Source organism: Neoarius graeffei, chromosome 2, assembly GCF_027579695.1.
Source record: "Neoarius graeffei isolate fNeoGra1 chromosome 2, fNeoGra1.pri, whole genome shotgun sequence".
In the NCBI taxonomy this organism is placed as follows: domain Eukaryota; kingdom Metazoa; phylum Chordata; class Actinopteri; order Siluriformes; family Ariidae; genus Neoarius; species Neoarius graeffei.
Window position 1 is genome coordinate 44,799,704 of NC_083570.1, and position 19,090 is coordinate 44,818,793.

Below are 19,090 nucleotides of genomic sequence, written 5' to 3' on the forward strand. Positions count from 1 at the left end.
AACTAGCAAGAGAACCATGAGTGAATTGATTTACTTGTTGCGTTCGTCTACAACTTTAATCAGAGAGACAGGTTACACAGTGACGGTAGGCTTGACTCAATGCTATCCCAGAAATCCTTCCTGTAATATGCAAATTTGGCTGTCCAATCAGAGGCGGTCAAATTTGCATATTACAGGAAGGATTTCTGGGATAGCATTGAGTCAAGCCTACCGTCACTGTGTAACATGTCTCTCTGATTAAAGTTATAGACTAACGCAAGCAGTAAATCAATTCACTTCTTTTACTAGCTCTGCTTTGCAATTAAAAAAAAAAAAAAAAAAAAAAACCTTGGTACAAAGCAAACCCATTCACTTTTTTATGCTGATCAGAGAATTACAATGGTTTCTCATGTGATAAAAATGTGCAATTTGCGATTAAATATTTTAATTGTTTGACAGCACTAATTATTATTATTAGAGATACTACATGCTAAATTCAGAAACAACGTAAACAATAACAAACGTGAGCTGTAGATATTTATGCTCAAATCCACTCAAAGTAGGGGGCGGGGCACCATCACGCTGTGTCAAGACAAGAACTTTCCTGAGAAATAACGCGAACGTCTGCATCATGCGGGATTTGCGGGCGGGAGTGGGACAAAATATGGCAGGCGCGAGTGGGAGCGGGACTGAAAATCATAATTCTTTGCGGGCGCGGGCGGGACTGCACAATGCGGGCGCGGGCGGGAGCGGGACTGAAAAATCCGGCCCGCGCAGACCTCTAGTTTCCGCCATCCCTACAAGGAACGGGTTCCGTTCTGGTTTGCACAGAAAATTCTGAATTGTTCAGAGCATTTCGACCAAAAGTAAATTGGTTCGGAACATGAAAAGTTGGTTCCCAGATGGAACCAAAATACAATACAGCTGGATTTTCCAGCATCAGTGGGTGGGTCATTAGCTTGCAGAGGAAGCAGAGCGCAGTAATTGAGAACGCAATGAAAAAGGGTACATCTTAAGAAAAAAAATTAAAAATACAAAAATATCTGTAATAGCTGAACAAAATCTCACAGGTAAAATCAATGCACTCCGCCACCATACTACTACTGTTTAGTCCCGTTGTGAATTGTGCGACGCGTCCTTGATTACAACAGTTCTGTTCAAAACTAGTGAAAACATGGGCCGGTTCGCTAGCTGGCACCAAAGTTCAAAAAATCCTGAATGGAATCGGTTCAAGAACCCGCTTCCTGGTGATCAAAAAGTGGTATTGCTATTGGGTAACGTGATGGCACAAGAGACAAGAAGAGGTTTCTACTTCCTACACACATTTCCTGATTTGTTAAGAGAATTCGATAGTAATTTATTTTCTTTGTTCAAGCATCGTCTTAGTTCCTCGTGTTCCTCCTTAGCTAGATTTTGTTTGCTGGTAACCGACGACAGTAATTATTCGACTCTGAAGTAACCACTCATGGTGCTGTTGGTCTTTAAAAACACAACATATTTAAAATTCAGCTGCTGTCTCGCTCCGGGGTCTCATTTATCAACCGTGGTATCGCATACGCACATTTCTATGCTAAAAATGTGACTTATGTTGTTCTTGTGCATAAGAACACCGGTGTATTTACACACACTCCTGATCATGTGACTGCCGGAACCCCTCCTAGTGGTAGAAAAGTGTAAATCACAGGTAAATGGATGGTGTGGAGCTCTTACTGCACATCACTTACCCCTTTTCCACCGAATCAGTTCCAGGGCTGGTTCGGGGCTGGTGCTGGTTCACAATTTGTTCAACTTGCGAGCCAGCTGAGAACCAGTTTGCTTTTCCATAGCTCGCGGTGCTAAGGGAAGCCACGTCATTACGTTGCTGTATACGTCAGTTACGTCACTACGTTTGCATAAACCTTGGCGCGAATATCGAAGCAAAAACACGGAAGAAGCAGCAGCAGCAACAACAATAATAATGGATGACTTCACGTTTGTACAGCTGTGGCTTCTCGTCGCTTAAAAATGGCGATCTTTCGCGGTCTTGTTATTGTTGTTGGTCTTAACAACTCCGCCCCCCCGCTGACGTAAGCGGTTCTTTCCTCTGGCCCAGCAGAGAGTTGGTGCTAGCCTGGAACCGTTTTTTCTGGCCCCAGAGCCAGTTCTTTGTCAGTGGAAACAGAAAACCCGGTTCCAAACTAAGCACTGGCCCCGAACCAGCCCTGGAACTGCTTTGGTGGAAAAGGGGCATTTGATAACCGAGTAGTTCCGGATTTCACGGTCCACAAGGTACAAAAAGATGAAATGTAAAGTCATATAAAAGGCACATCTAGGGTTTTTAGTGATCACAGGAAACTACTGTAGGGCCTTACATAGTGCATATTACTCACAACACGTTCCGTTTCTAAACATGTAGTGCTAAATAAATCCCCCCCCAATCGTGCAACAGGATCTCGACTCCACGGTCTGTAAAGTTAATCTTTTTAGATATCGTTAACATGCTCCGTGTCGTCTCTAATAAGCAGTAATAAGTAATTGAGCTTTTTAAATATAACGAGTTATCACCATACAGGGCTCAACATTAAGGACTGCCCGATTGCCCGGGTCAAGTGAAACACGCAAGTGGGATATGTCCCTGACATGCCTGATCAGGCAAGCTGGAATGAGCATATATTACAAACTAGCACCACAAAAATTAGTCTTTTTGATCTTTTATTTCAGTTCCTAAAAGCGTCCCTCACTACGTATCCACCATTATGTCTTGGCTGTTTTCTTAGTCTCGGTTTCATTCACTGCTTTGCAAGTTATTTTACAAACCCCCGCTGGTATAGTATGGTACTCGTACTGTTTATAGACCCCTTGTGCATGACGTCACGCACCACGTGATAATAACAGCTGGGGTCAGACAGACACCGTCTTTCATGCAAGCAAGGCTTAATCTGTCTTCAGTATGGTTAACTTCTGCGCTGTTTTTGCTCGTTCAAACAGAGAAATGGATAAAAGGCGTTACCGTCTCCCCGCTCTCGAGAAAAACGTTAACAAATAGAAGCGAATGCTTCAAGAACAACGAGGAAATGAGCGGTTAAAGAATACGAGGAGAGGAGCTCAGCCTGAAAGCGCCAGAGAAATTTACGATTGTATTTAAAATGTATTTTACAAAAACAGGAAGTCGGAAGCAAGTATGGAAGAGTTTGCTTAAGAATCTCGTTTTATTTTATTTTTTCAGCTCGCATTTGAGTTAGCGCCTTCATGAAAGTGTTTGATGTTCTTACAGGTGAAGACGCTTCCTTATTCGACACAGAAAACCCAGACTGGTTTCAAATAACTTGGGCATAAAATAAATAAATAAATAACCCTCAACAAGGAGCGACATGCGCAATAAATCCTGAAAGAACAGAACAGATTAAAAGCAGAGAGAGCGGGAGCTTTGTTTCTCTTATCAGAGGAACACAGTCCTGTGCAGTCATATTTTTTTATTATATCATCCACCTCTAGGTTTATTGGGGGGGGGGAGGGGAGAGAACCCACACTGCGTCAGGAAGACACACCAGCTGCACTGATTCAGTTACAGGTTGCCAAGTCTGTATAAAAACACCCACAACCTACACACTAAACAATTAAATTCAAAACATTATCCTGTCCATCATGACACAGTGTGGGGTTTTTTCCCCCTTTTTAAACCTAGAAGTGGATGATAACCCAAAAAAACCCAAAACTACTGTTCAAAAATCTTGGCACCCTATTGTTGTCTTCATACAAACTGTTATAGATTTCTATTTTATGATCTCTACATTATTGAGTAATGAACCTACAGTCTGGTTGAGTTCTACACAAACGCACTGAACTTTACAACAGCTGCAGGCATGTGAAATGGAAATAAATCGACTAAGGCAGGAAAAACTATTTTGGATAACATTGTTGTCCGTTACAGGTAAAAAAAAGTAACCAATAACCAAACTTCAACTCAATGTGTGATCTTCATTTTATGTTGCAGTTCACAACTATTCTATAGTTTTCCAAAAAAAACGAGTAGTACTCGCAAAATAGGGGGAAAATGATAATATTGGGGGGCAAGTGGAAATTAACCCCCACTTGCCGTTTAAAAGTTAACATCGAGCCCTGCCATATACGGCAACTGGGGGCGTTTCTTTATGCAAGCAGAGCCATTAGAATGTGCGAGATTAATCAGTCGACGTTCATAGTGTACAGATGTGCATATGCACGTGTGATAAACACCACTTCGCCTTATGTGTACCAGCACACAAATCTACAACTCGTTCAATGTATGATTTAATAAATGAGACCCCATATCCTTCCTTTTCCCCCATGTTACCTCATTACCATGCTTTGACTAGGGATGGCGAAAACTAAAAAAAAATCTTGACCGACCACTGAGCCTCATTAGCCGGTTAACCTAGGAGTTTAAAATTCTAGAATTGGAATTATTACAGGGATGTAAACGGCGCGCCTTTTGGCGGATGCCGCCCTCTCCACGGCTGAATCGCGCAGATCCGACCTTCCTTTCCCAAGGTGGGGGGCGTTGGAGCGTCCGACCACAACTTCATCAAAGCAGATTCTGCATATAAGCAAATGCCGCCACAGTCCACGAAACACAGGAAGTACAAGTACGAGAAGAAAACAGCAAATCAGAAAGCCACACACGCCCGCGCCAAAGCTGCGCAAAATTTAATGTGCGCAGCCCCCCGATCCACTGCCCTCCTCCCACACCCCCCACGCCTCATGGACTGCAACGGCACCTGCCTATTTAGTAATTTTAATACAGAATCCACCTACAATCAGACACTCCAACACCCCCCCCCCAAAAAAAAAAAAAAAAAAAAAACGGATCTGCGCGATTCAAAAAAAAAAGTCGGCATCTGCGCCTTTAGTTTGTGTGGAGAGATCTGATCTGCAATAACATGCATTGTTGGCTACAGACCGAAACATACTTTCAGAATGCACTGGCCAAGGCAGGACTAAACTCCATGTGCCTTCTAATAATAATTAAAAAAAAAAAAAACAGAATAGTAATTTGTAAGCTAAAAAGCCTGTGTCTACACTTTTCTTTCGCCGAGTGGCAGCGGGAGATGACTGAATGGGTGTTTCTGATTTGTCAGCTGTCTTTAACTGGGGCGGAAGGGCGGGACATGACTGAATGGGTGTTTCTGATTTGTCAGCTGTCGTCCTTACACCGCGTGGCATGCCCCAAGCGTTTACAACACGGAATTCCAAGTCCTCCGCTCCAAAATCGGCAGCTTCAAAACGATTGATTTATTTTTTTTTTTAAACCAACAACCAAAAAAAAAAAATTAACCGGTTGACGTTGATTCAGTCAACCACCGGTCAAACGGTCATCGGTTAACATCCCTAGCTTTGACTGTTCATTACTGCTTATAGGTCATGCATATATTACATAAAAACAAGTAACAAGACAAAAACAGCTGAAAGGAAAAAAAAATAATAATAAAAAAAATACTCACTCCAAGAGACTGGGGTCTAAACCCTCAAGAATCATTTTGTTTTTTATCGCCATGACCGGAACACCCTTAAAATGAAAAACAGTGGCAACTGTTAGCCTCACGTAGCTTACTGACATTATTAATGCAAAACAAATATAACTGTACAGTAATGAAACGGTTGTTACTATAAGCATCTAGCAGGGAAAGAATAAAGACGTACCACTTGCACCATTTTGAGGTATCTGGCGTATTGCGGGTCCTTGGCTACGGTCATCACGTTGTCTGCCGCCGGTTCTCCCTTATGTCCCCGAGAGCCTTCCTGCCCTTGTCCAGGAACAATCTAATAAGACATACAAATGTAAATCTTAATGCAAGTTTCCTATAAAATCACATGGATCTTCATGAAATTTATTTTATTTTTATAGGCCTGTTTTCAAAGTAGAAAAACGGGCTTGAATTTAAAAAAAATAATAATTTCAAAGGATTTGGAAGCAATGTAGCGTCAGTATGTTCAATTTATTTAAACACATTTTAAAAATAACAATCCTGTAAATAAAATATATTTTATTCCACTGACTATTTGCTTATAAGCACATCAGCTACGATTCTCTAAATCATAGCCTCCTGGCGTTCTGTAAATGGAGAAAGGGGTGGGGGATAGTGAAGCCTGGCCACTGGAACAGTACAGCTGGAACACACCTAACCTCGAAGCTAACAAGCTAGCCAACAAGCTACTGGCTAAACTAAAAGAAGCCGCTCCATAAGATACAGACCATAACCACAACAGCCAGTTTACCAAAAAACAGGGCCCCAATCACCAGGCGTGTAACCATCCGATGACATATTTGATCAAGCAGTGTCATCTTTTCAATCTTAATTGCTAATAAAAGCAACATTAGTGATATTTTCCCCCTGATAGCTTAGATAACTAGAATTGGCTTAGTTAATAGCTAGCTTGCTAGCAATATAGCTAGCTAGGAGTGGCTGAGGTCGATAGCATGCTTGCACGGAAAAGCTCAGAGATGAAAAGAAGCAAGGCTCCATAAATTATTTACACAAATCCATCACCTGCTGTGAATTTGGCTTGAGTTCTGAGGCAGTTCCAACTAGCCACTAATAAGATGACAAACCCAGCTGTCACTCAAATCGGCCCCTCGCCTAATTATGCATAAATGCATGGCTCAATAGAATTTAAATTGTTGAATTATACAAAAATTCACCCCCCGTACAGTTGTCATAAAGGGGGAAACTAGCTACAGAGACCAAAACTATTTTTTTTTGTACCAGGCTGTAAGTTGGACATTTTAACATAGGGGTCTATGGGAATTGACTCGCTTTTGGAGCCTGCCTCAAGTGGCCATTCGAGGAACTGCAGATTTTAGCACTTCCGCATTGGCTTCACTTTTCAGGAGCGGAGGTTCCTGCTTGGGCAGAAAATCACTCTGCCACGTGGTCAGAGGAGGAGTGGACATGACAGTTAATAAACAGGTCGCCAGATTGGGCTTTAAAAAACAACCTCACAACACCACCACCAAAATCTGGTTTTATAGCAAATCTAAAATTTCATCAAACTGGCAGAGTTTGATCTCAAACCACTCTGCCACGTGGTTTGAAATCACTCTTCAAACCACGTGGCAGAGTGATTTACCAGCTGGGAGGTCCGTATCGTGAAATACCGTGACCGAGGTCTTGAAAGTACTGAGTGAGGCCCTCTGAGCCGAGGTCAGTATTCAAGGCCGAGGTCAGGGTATTTCATCATACGGACCGACCTTAAGCTAGTAAATAATATATTTATTTTTTTCCTTTACCAAATTCTAACAGAAAACGAGAGCGCCCGAAAGGGAAAACCAAGCCGAGCCGCCATTTTGAATCCTCATTCACAGCTGTAATGCAAATGGCTTCCTCCTCGGTATACAAGTGCACTTCCATGGCAGGAAAAAAAAAAACTAAATTTTGCCGCCTATGCAGTCCCCTATTTATACAAATAGGAGTCATTAAGGATTCAGCCAGCCATGTTTTTGCTCGGCGTTAGCAAGTTACAGTTTTTAGCTTTCTGCCGAAATGTTTTCTTTTATTTCTTCTTCCTCAGGGTAGTAAAACTCGGTTTCGCTGTGAGCTGTTATCACTATCCATGCTGTAAAATTAATGAGAAATGTGAAAATAAATGTTGACAAAAATTGCTACTATGTTTGTTGTTGCTGTGAATGAGCGAGTCGCCAGAGGTCCATAACCGGGGTCCGTACCATAAGATACGGACCCGCTCACCAGCCAATCAGAGCGCGGGATTTGATGGAAACCGCACTTCGAAAAAAATGAAAAATATTACACTACCGTTCAAAAGTTTGGGGTCACCCAGACAATTTTGTGTTTTCCATGAAAAGTCACACTTTTATTTACCACCATAAGTTGTAAAATGAAAAAATATAGTCAAGCCATTTTTCTGGCCATTTTGAGCATTTAATCGACCCCACAAATGTGATGCTCCAGAAACTCAATCTGCTCAAAGGAAGGTCAGTTTTATAGCTTCTCTAAAGAGCTCAACTGTTTTCAGCTGTGCTAACATGATTGTACAAGGGTTTTCTAATCATCCATTAGCCTTCTGAGGCAATGAGCAAACACATTGTACCATTAGAACACTGGAGTGAGAGCTGCTGGAAATGGGCCTCTATACACCTATGGAGATATTGCACCAAAAACCACACATTTGCAGCTAGAATAGTCATTTAGCACATTAGCAATGTATAGAGTGGATTTCTGATTAGTTTAAAGTGATCTTCATTGAAAAGAACAGTGCTTTTCTTTCAAAAATAAGGACATTTCAAAGTGACCCCAAACTTTTGAACGGTAGTGTACCTCAAACACAGTGGAACAAAATTGCTCGTTTACTAGACTGTACACTCGACTCAAGTGTGTAGTTCAGGGTTCATCTAAAAATTCACTAGATACCAGCATGCAGCATAAGCCGAGTACGACAGGCTCGCGACCGTTTTGTCTGAGGCTTGGACATTATTGTTAATGTTGTCCTAAAATACCAAAACTGATCATCATGGCCTGCTTCTGATAAATTGTTTAGTGCCGTAGGGAAATAAAACACTGAACAGATCTGAGTTGAAGAACATCTTTTGGACATGTTAATCTTCTAATAGTTTAAATCAGGAATCTCAATGCTGCTGAAACTCAAGCTCACTCACATAATTCTGCTTCATATATATTAGTGCTGTCAAAAATGTCGCGTTATTAATGCGTTAACTTGACTCAATTTTAACGGCAATAATTTTTTTATCGCGAGATTAACGCTCTGTGACATGATGTAGGTTTTTCATAAGCTTTTGAAACTGCCAGGAACTTGGAACAGAAAACCGATAGCAGCTAGACTGTAATGCCACACCCCGCACAGCCAGAGTCCTCTGCCCTCCCCCGAAGAGCCACGGTGCTCGGCTTAGGTTTCGTTTTCCCATCGGCGGCTCCAGCCCCACTTTGCAGTGGCTGTGACAAGACGTGTTATGCTCGAACTATGCCGATATTTTCGGGGGGTCCCTTTTTTCCCCCTTGGGGGGGTGCTTGCGCTTGTCTCAGAGCGCGGATCTCCATCGCGCGCTCACTTCGGATATGCAAATGCTTCCTGTTACACACGATTGCTATGTCAATAAACATCATTTTGCCTATATTTTAGAGACCCCCCAACATTTCCCAAATCATGTTTTCAAGGGATCTCGGATCCCCCAAGTACCCCCGTAGTTCGAACGGTGAGCAAGCCCATTCACTTTTTTATGCTGATAAGAGAATTACAATGGTTTTTCATGTGACAAAAATGTGCAATTAAATTGCGATTAATCGCGAGTTAACTATGACAGATGCGACATTAATCGCAATTAAATATTTTAATCGCTTGACAGCACTAATATATATATATATATATATATATATATATATATATATATATATATATAAATAATGGTTTTCCCCAAAGCGTACGCTCGCTCTGCCTGCCGATACGCTTAGATTTATACCGATATGTTAAATTTCCTACGCACAAGTAACGAGATACATAGGAGAGCAAATAACAGATCCATTTACAGACTGATTGATATTTGTGTTAAACAAGCGGCCTTTTTTCCCCAATGTCTGTGTCGAGTCTGTCAAAGTAATATGTCTGCGTGGTATGATGTAAACAAACTAATCTGTTGGCTGTGTCAAGATCACATGTTCAAACCGTCCAATAAAAATATAGAAAGAAAACGTCAGACATCCTGGAAGTTTCCGATTCATTATAAGCGATCTCATTGGCTGCCGATGTCGTCCCCCGCCAGACGGACAAAGCCGACTGATTTTAATCACAAAAGTTCGACCTTGTCTATTATCATCATTCATGAACGTGTTTATAAGTACATAATCTTTCTGCAAACTTGATGTATGAATTGTTTTCTTTTCCTTTAACCTCCTGAGACCCGGGTTTTTGTTTGGAATGCATTTTAAAGGAGAACTGAAGACTTTTTATTTTTTATTATCAAAATTCTATTTCTCATTTTATTAAATATCGGAATGCATTTTTGATCCCTATTGTGTCGCTGCTATAGCAAGTTATGAGTGTTTGAAATATGCGATGTAATATATCAGTCTGTATGTCAAAGCAATGGCCGTAAACGAGATTCGTTGAGACCGGTGCGAGACATCGTAGGACGGAAGTAAAACGTACAGCGGAAATCAAAGTGACCGACATCTGCCAACGTTGTCAAAAGACGCGCGCGCCCTCTTTTGAACGCTGATGTAATCAAGCCGGAAGATTTGTTTGTTTTGATAGCAATCAGGAAAGTTTGTAAAAAAGTAGGCAGTAATCGTCATTTAAACTCGTTTTTGTGCAATATTTCGCTTGGAAAACAGTTTTCAAAATGGCGGCATTGACACCTGGCTGACGCTTCACGTTTCGAAATCTCGCACAAGTCTCGTGAAGATCGCGCGGATAAGCGACGCCTGCCGTGGACCAAACGAACTAAATTCAACATGGTTAAAAAACGAATACGCCGATAAGTAGAATATTTAATTGTAATTAGTTGCCAATACGAGTCACGATATAAGGTTACTAAAACCGAAAACGTAATTGAATAACACGTTCATTTAAGAAATAAAGCAAGTTTAAAAATGACTTCAGTTCCCCCTTTAATTTGTGAAATGGAATGTCCCCATTCCATTGCAGGAGAAAAGGATGCAGGGTCTCAGGAGGTTAAATACATTTTAATCTTAATCTAGTCCATTTAATAAAGTGGCAAAATTTAAACTTTATAATACGCAGTTGCCTTACTTTTCTTTTCAGTGTCTCTTAGTTATACATATATTACGGTAATTGCATCAGAAACATTCTAAATCATTACAGTTCTAGTAATACAGCAACTTATTTTAAGGTGGCAGGTCTTCGGTTCAGATCCCTTTGTGATCAACAGGAGGTCATGATGATCGATTCTCTTCATCGGGTTGCATAAGCTGGAGCAAACCACTGGGCATATTTTCATGCACGTTTGTGTTACAACCCGACTTGATCAGAGATAATTAAGGATCCCCGTAGATTTTCAGTCTGTCATAGACCTCAGGAATCTATAGCAGAACAGTTTAACTTGCATGTTGAACTTTAAGGTGAAATTTCAGATGTGTATACATTAATACTATTCAGGTCAGAAATCATTGAAACGCTGGTAAAATCGATCCTATAATCATGGATCTAAAACCTCTCGGAGACCCTGAAAATGCACCTGAGAGCATCTATTTTCAAAACATTTTCCAGGGGGGCGGGCATGCCCCCGCACCCCCCTAGTTTTGCTTTGCACCTTTGGCGCTCAATTGTCTGTGTGTTATCATGCCAGAATTTAGGGCTTTAATTTTTTTATAGGGAAAAAAACAAAAACACGTATACATACATGCATATCGTGAGATCATGTTGGGGTCGAGTATGAGTTACCTCAGAAGGAGGAGACGGAGCAGTTGAGACTGCAGGAGTACTGGATCCTACAGCTGGGCCGTTGGTCTCTGGAGAGGGTCTCTGAGCCACTCCGTCCACTGTGACGTCCTCCAGGCCAGGGATTGAGGACAGCTTTAAAGTACGGAGAAACAATTAACTGGTAAAGAACAGCTGTTTACAGCTGCTATAACATAAGTGAGAACAGGAACTCTCATTTTATGGAAGCTCCTCAATATTAATCTGTACACAAATAAAAAGCATGACGTGGTTCGTTAATAAATAAAAATACATGTTGGTAAACTGTCGTCGCATAAAAGGAACAAAACACTTCCGGGCATGCTGTTTTCGGGAAATATTAAATCCATTTTATTGTGGTAATAAACCTGTCCTCCTATAACTGCACACACCATAAAACTTTCATTCTTTACAGTTAAAAATTACAGTAGTGATACTGTATACTGAATACTTCCCTTTTCCATACTTCACTTACGTGTTGCTTAATGCAGGGGTTCTCAACCTTTTCTGCTTTAAGGCCCACCTATCCGTACTTGTAACGAGTCGGGGCCCATTAAAAAAGATCCCCAATTATTCTGGCTCATCTATTCTATTAGAATCTAATAATCAACTGTAAAGTGTATTAATGGGATGCAACATCACTCCCTGTTACAGATGGGAGCCCAGGAATTAAATAAATGCAATAAAAACAACCTGTTTTTAATTGTAGGTATTGTATTTAAAACTGTACGGATGTACCAGAAGCCAACATAAAACCCTGCATGCAGGGCATTCTCACTCAAAAGGGATTAATGATCCAAAAGTGGAGTCCGGTCCATTAACACAAGAACTTATTGCTGTGTTTGTGTACAGCAAGCAAGCAAGTTATTAAAACCAAGACGTACACTCAAAAGAAGTGGATCTAGAAACCACTCAATGGATTTTTCCTATGGAAAAACTTTAGCGAGTAATTTTTTCTTTGAAGATTAATGTACACTAAGTAACTTTAAAAACGCACATTGATAAAACTTGCTGAATTCGTGCTGAGTTTATCTCAAGAAGAAAATAAATATATCACAATGGAAAAATAACTTCGTTCCGGCCGAATAAGTTCCAAATCTGTGCTCAAATCAGAATTTAAGGGAGTTGTACTCAATAACGTACAATATGACTCGGGTAGTCAATGACATGGACAGGCTTTAATTTTCAAACAAATTTTGCATACACTGTACACACACAATCTTGCCTATAAATACCCGGGGGAAATGATGGGAAAATTGTCATTATTGAAGATGCCACGCCTAAGCCAAAATCAACGTGAACAGGCCATCGGGATGTTGCGTGCCGGAAGTACACAGACAGAGGTCGCCCGGCACTTCGGTGTTCATCATTCGACCATTTCCCGTTTGAGTCAGCGTTACAGACAGACAGGGAGCACCAGGGATCATCCACGCCCTGGTCAGCCTCGAGTCACGACGCCAGTTCAGGATCAGCACATCAGGCTAGCTCACCTCCGTGACAGATTCCTGACACCCTCAGTCACTGCTGCTGAGACCCCTGGACGACACAGACCCAGAATCTCCAGCATGACGGTCCGAACATGGACCAACTGTCACTTTGAATTTTTTTATTGTGAATTAATTCTTGAGTTTGACAATAAATGTCCTTTATCGATGTTTCAAGATGTGTGTGCATTACATACAATATCATAAATTTCAAATATATGCATGGATCTAAAGTGATCTCGTGTTGAATTCCATTGTGCGTTTTTAAAGTTACTTAGTATATATTTGTAGTCTTTTGTATTTGTAATTATTTGTATCTGTACATGCACGACCCCACCAGCTCTGCTGATCGACTTCTTGTGTTTAAATAAAGTTATTCGTTCATTCATTATGAGTTGGGAAATTATCCATCCATCGAGTTCAAACTACCTGATGCTGCGGACATTGTTCTACACGGACACACAGATGAAAACCTGGAGGAGCGCGACTTTTTATATGTGGCTGGGTTAAAGATCTGGAAATCAGGACGTTACAAGATAAATCCTGTATCATTTTTGCCCGGGTAAATAGGAGTTTCTGGGCTTTTTGTACGCGTGTTTGAGATGGTTGCTATGACGCTACAAGTTTTAGTATCAGGTATAACAAACCACAGTCGCTTGACTCTCAATCCTCTCTGCTTTTCTCTTCTCTTCCAGCAGGCATCACAGAGCCACAGAATTTACCCACAAACAGATTTATTTATTCTGCTCGCCCTCCTGGTTAATGTGACAAAATAAAGGCCTGCTCTTAAATTTACCCAAAAATGTATTTATTCTGCTTGAAAAGTATACGCAGGGCTCGAAATTCATACTTTTTTTCACCAGCCAGCCGGACTAGTTCCCTTCCAAAGTAACTCGCCAAACAGAAAATCAACTCGCCGAAATTTGTTCATGTATGAATTTTACTTCTGTCAGAAATAACGCAAAAGAGAGTAGTTACCATTGTTCATGACTAATGCGCATTTATTTCAAGACCTGAGTATTTTGATACTGGTTTTTTTGCACACTTTACAAACTGGCATTTGCTGTTCCACGTCCTCCACACGATATCCAAAAAAAAATGCCAGATGACTGACCCCTTACTAGTTCTTTTAGGAACCAATTCGTCCGCTTCCATTTTTAATTTGTCACTGAAATTGACAGAGCTTACACGGTAGCCTATGCAGCACCAGCGACTGCACAAACTGAGTCAGCGCTGTAAACTGGAACTAGAAAATCTTCCCGCAAGTTCCTTTCAGCACCGAGATGTCGCCCGGGATTGGTTGGAGAGCACACTATTCTTACAATCTTGTAGAATGGTAGATCATTCAATTATTATTCCAGTCCAGTATCAGCGCTTAGAATCCTGTATAGGGTCCATTTTTCCCATTTCCTGTCCAGTTGTGCTCCCTGTAGCCTCAATAACTCATCTCATCTCATTATCTGTAGCCGCTTTATCCTGTTCTACAGGGTCGCAGGCAAGCTGGAGCCTATCCCAGCTGACTACGGGTGAAAGGCGGGGTACACCCTGGACAAGTCGCCAGGTCATCACAGGGCTGACACATAGACACAGACAACCATTCACACTCACATTCACACCTACGCTCAATTTAGAGTCACCAGTTAACCTAACCTGCATGTCTTTGGACTGTGGGGGAAACCGGAGCACCCGGAGGAAACCCACGCGGACACGGGGAGAACATGCAAACTCCACACAGAAAGGCCCTCGCCGGCCACGGGGCTCGAACCCGGACCTTCTTGCTGTGAGGCGACAGCGCTAACCACTACACCACCATGCCGCCCTGAATGGTACATCATTCAATTATTATTCCAGTCCAGTATCAGCGCTTGGAGTCCTGTATAGGGTCCATTTTTCCCCATTTCCTGTCCAGTTGAGCTCCCTGTAGCCTCAATACGTGTGTCAATTTTTCCATTAAAAAGATTTCTTCCACAATTGTTATCCATTGATCTTTCGTTGGGGCGGCATGGTGGTGTAGTGGTTAGCACTGTTGCCTCACAGCAAGAAGGTCCGGGTTCGAGCCCTGTGGCCGGCGAGGGCCTTTCTGTGCGGAGTTTGCATGTTCTCCCCGTGTCCGCGTGGGTTTCCTCCGGGTGCTCCGGTTTCCCCCACAGTCCAAAGACATGCAGGTTAGGTTAACTGGTGACTCTAAATTGAGCGTAGGTGTGAATGTGAGTGTGGATGGTTGTCTGTGTCTATGTGTCGGCCCTGTGATGACCTGGCGACTTGTCCAGGGTGTACCCCGCCTTTCACCCGTAGTCAGCTGGGATAGGCTCCAGCTTGCCTGCGACCCTGTAGGACAGGATAAAGCGGCTAGAGATAATGAGATGAGATGATCTTTTGTTGTTGGTGTTTCCTTTCCCCAGTTCCTAGTGATGGCTTTCTTGCCTGCCACCAGTAGTATTTTGATCAGGTATCCATCATGAGTAACATCAGTCCCTGTGATCTTACATAAATAAAGCACTAAACAAGTCTTAGGCACTCTATATCCTAATATTTGCTCTAGCTCCCTACATACCATCTCCTAGAATACATTTATTTTTTGACATTTCCAAAAGATGTGAGAGTGGTCTACATTAAAAGATCCACATCCTCGCCAACATTTCTGACGGCAGTGCAGCTGCTTACTCTTCATTTTCGGTGTAATAAAAAGAACGGATCAGATTCTTCCATGCAAACTCCCTCCAAATTCGTGAATTAGTAGACGAGTGATGCATCTTCCACATTGTGTGCCATTCCTCATCTGTGATTTCTACATTAAGCTCTTCCTCCCATTTCACCTTGATACATGTTTGTTGTTAGTACTCGATCCTTGATATAGTGATGAGGTTATTCTTATGCTACTGGCCTGATATGCTTTAACTATGATTCGGATGACATCACTCACTCCGTCAGAAGAATCCAACTTGACCTCGTTTTTATAGTAGTCCCTTACTTGAAAGTATCTTTTTCTGAGTTTTTCAAAACTCACCAGCTCCCCTTTGTTTTCTAACGCACACCAGGCAGTTATTCCTTTTTCGGCCCAACGTATAAATCTTTGATGATATTTTGCTGGATTAAAATCGCTGTCATAAGCTACCCATTTTAATATTTTTGCATCATTCTGAATCTTGTACTTTTTCAGTACTTTAAACCACAGATCTAATGTGTGTACTGTTATTGGATTCGTATTAATTTTAAGTTCCTTATACAACTGGGTATCCCCGACCATATTTTGAATTGGAATTTGGTTTACTTCTTTTTCTATATCTTTCCATTTTGCTCTAAATTCTGACTTACACCAACAATATACGGGTCTCAGTTGAGCAGCGTAAAAATACTCCATCAGTTTTGTGCTGTGTTCACACTTATACCGGTACGATAGTGGTATAACTGTATCGATACAAAGTATACCGGTACAGTTTAGTGCATCTGTCCACACTAGCGAGAAATGTTTGTGGTTTTCTTTCACGGTAGTTGAAATGCGCGTGCGCGAAATGTTTCCGTGGTTACCGAGTAACTTCCTTCCGAGAATATGGCGGATGAAACAACGTGTGTGTGCTTTTTGTTGTCAATGTACAGTCTGTATTTCTGGTGGTCATTTATTCAGTCGAATCGTATAAAACGCGCAAGGCAGTTGAGAAAGAAACAAAGAAAACGAATCTCCCTTTCTCCCCCCTCACTGTCTCCCTCTTTCCTTCTCTTCCCCTCCCTTTCTCTCCCTTTTCCCCTCTTCCTCCCTTTCTCCCCCCTTTCTTTGCTCCATGTAGCTCCACAGTCGTTTTGAGCCATTTTGACGTTTTATTTACAGCTGGAAAGCACGTGCGTATTGTATGAATAACCCGTAAGAAGTAGGAATGGTTCATTGCGCATGCGCATTATATTTGTATCGATACAGAACCGCTTCATCTGTCCACACTACAGCGAAGCGCTACAGTACTGATACTGTACCGGTACGAAACCCATACATTTGTGGGTTTCGTACCGATACAGTTATACCGCTACAGTACCGGTATAGTTGCTAGTGTGGACAGGTGTTGCGGTACGAAAGTAGTATCGTATCGGTACAAAATCCCTAGTGTGGACAGGGTATTGGAAGACCCATACCACCTCTTTCTTTGGGGAGCTGGAGGGTTTTATTTTTTTACCTCCCCATACAAATCTAGAGATCATTCTATCCCAGTCTATGAATTGGCCTTGGGGGACATCTATTGGCAGGGATTGGAACACGTATAGAAATCTGGGTAGTATATTCAGTTTAACTATATCAGTTCTTGAACTTAAATCCAGTGGTAAAGTAGACCATCTTGTTATATCTTTCTGCATTTCTTCTTTTAAATTTTTATAGTTAGCACTATACAGCTCAGAAAGGTTTTTAGTGACCATAACACCCAAATATTTAATTGCTTTTAAGTTCCAATTTAATTTGTATAATTCCTGGATCTCTCTCGATGGGTTATAGTTGAGTGCTAAAATCTGAGTTTTAGATACACTGATTTTATATCCTGAGAAATGTCCATACAGTTCTAGTAGCTTCATCAGAGTAGGGAGCGATGTGTTCGGCTGCCCGAGGAAAGCTATTATGTCATCAGCAAAAAGCCCAATTTTATGCTCTACACCAGGGGTCATCAAACTACGGCCCACGGGCCGACTCCGGCCTGCCACCCCCCTTTGACCGGCCCTATGAGGCAATCCCCAAAAGTGGTCATGGCCTATTTTTTTTAAATTGCTTTTTGGCAAATAATAACATGTCTGCATCTTGTATTTTGTTGATTTTATCAATTAAAATTGATATTTAGTTATAAAATGAACTATTCATATTTTCCGAATTTTTGTCATATGCTCGCGATCAAGCAGTGACAGGCAGTGCACGCGCAGAGAACTGTCAGTGTTCAGGACAGCAAAATGGCCAGCGGTAAGCGAAAAGCTGACAGAGAGTGCAGAGTTTTTAAAGAACAGTGGACCACCGATTATTTTTTCGTTCAGTGTAAGGACCGTGCAGTTTGTCTTGTATGTAAAGAAAGTGTGTCGGTTTTCAAAGAACAATCTGCGTCGTCACTACGAAACCCGCCGCAAAGAGTATGCTAGTTTGCGAGGGCAAACGAGAAGACCGGATTCGGAGGGTGAAATGCGGACTGGCTGCACAACAGAATGTATTCCTTCGCCAAACCCAGATCAACCAGGCTGCTGTCCGAGCTGGCTATAAGGTAGCTCACCTACTAGCTACCCATGGAAAGCCGTTTACTGATGGGGACTTTGTTAAAGTATGCATGCTTGCTGTGGCCGAGGAGGTGTGTCCCGACAAGAAGGATGCGCTCAACGCGGTGAGTCTCTCCACACCTACTATGACCAGGCGAACTGAAGATTTGGGGGACAGCGTGTATGACCAGCTGAATGAGAAAGCGTCAGAATTCGAGTTTTTTGCTTTGGCCATGGATGAGATCAATGACGTGCAGGACACAGCACAACTGCTGTGATCTATTGATCTACTGCTCATATTATTATAATTTCACTGGGTTTTTTTAATGTATTTATTTTATAGGCCTATTTATTTGACCTTTATTAAGTGCTGCACACAATTATTATTAATATCAACAGGCCTACCTACAATTTATAATTTTCCACTCACCTTTGCCAGTGTCAATCACCTCAACTAGGCAGATGTTTCTTACCTTGACAGCTTTGATGTTATTTTTATTAGAAAATAAATAAATGGAATATTTGTGGTATTTCAAATTAAAACAGTGTGAAGACTCGATTACTACTTTTGCAAACCACTGGTAAAGATAAACAAATATGTGCCAGGAATCAAGTGGGGATATAGTAGTGTGGGGGTATAGTAGTGTGGGGGTATAGTAGTGGTGGGGATATAGTGGTGGGGGGGTACAGGAGTGGGGATGGCTGTGCCAGGCTAGTAATCTCTACTACACAATGAGGCCTGCTGGTGGTCATATTTGTCTGGGTCATACAATTCTATATGATATAGCTGACCCGACCCCGGCCCCCCATCACAGTCAGGAACGACAATGTGGCCCCCAGAGAAAAAAAAGTTTGGTGACCCCTGTTCTACACCCTTAAAGGAACAGTCCACCGTACTTCCATAATGAAATATGTTCTTCTCTGAATTGAGACGAGCTGCTCCGTACCTCTCCGAGCTTTGTGCGACCTCCCAGTCAGTCAGACGCGCTGTTACTCCTGTTAGCAATGTA

The 19,090-nt window shown here is 41.8% G+C and overlaps 1 protein-coding gene across 1 annotated transcript in view; it reads right to left on the reverse strand.

Annotated features, from left to right (window-relative positions):
* washc3 (WASH complex subunit 3) overlaps positions 1-19,090 on the reverse strand; it is a 39,726-nt gene that overhangs the window by 5,020 nt on the left and 15,616 nt on the right. Inside the window, exons 4-6 of the mRNA XM_060914294.1 lie at positions 11,368-11,499; positions 5,638-5,757; positions 5,439-5,503 (exon numbers count right to left, since the gene is read on the reverse strand). Of these exons, the coding sequence (XP_060770277.1) occupies positions 5,439-5,503; positions 5,638-5,757; positions 11,368-11,499 (317 nt within the window). The remainder of the gene's footprint in view (positions 1-5,438; positions 5,504-5,637; positions 5,758-11,367; positions 11,500-19,090) is intronic.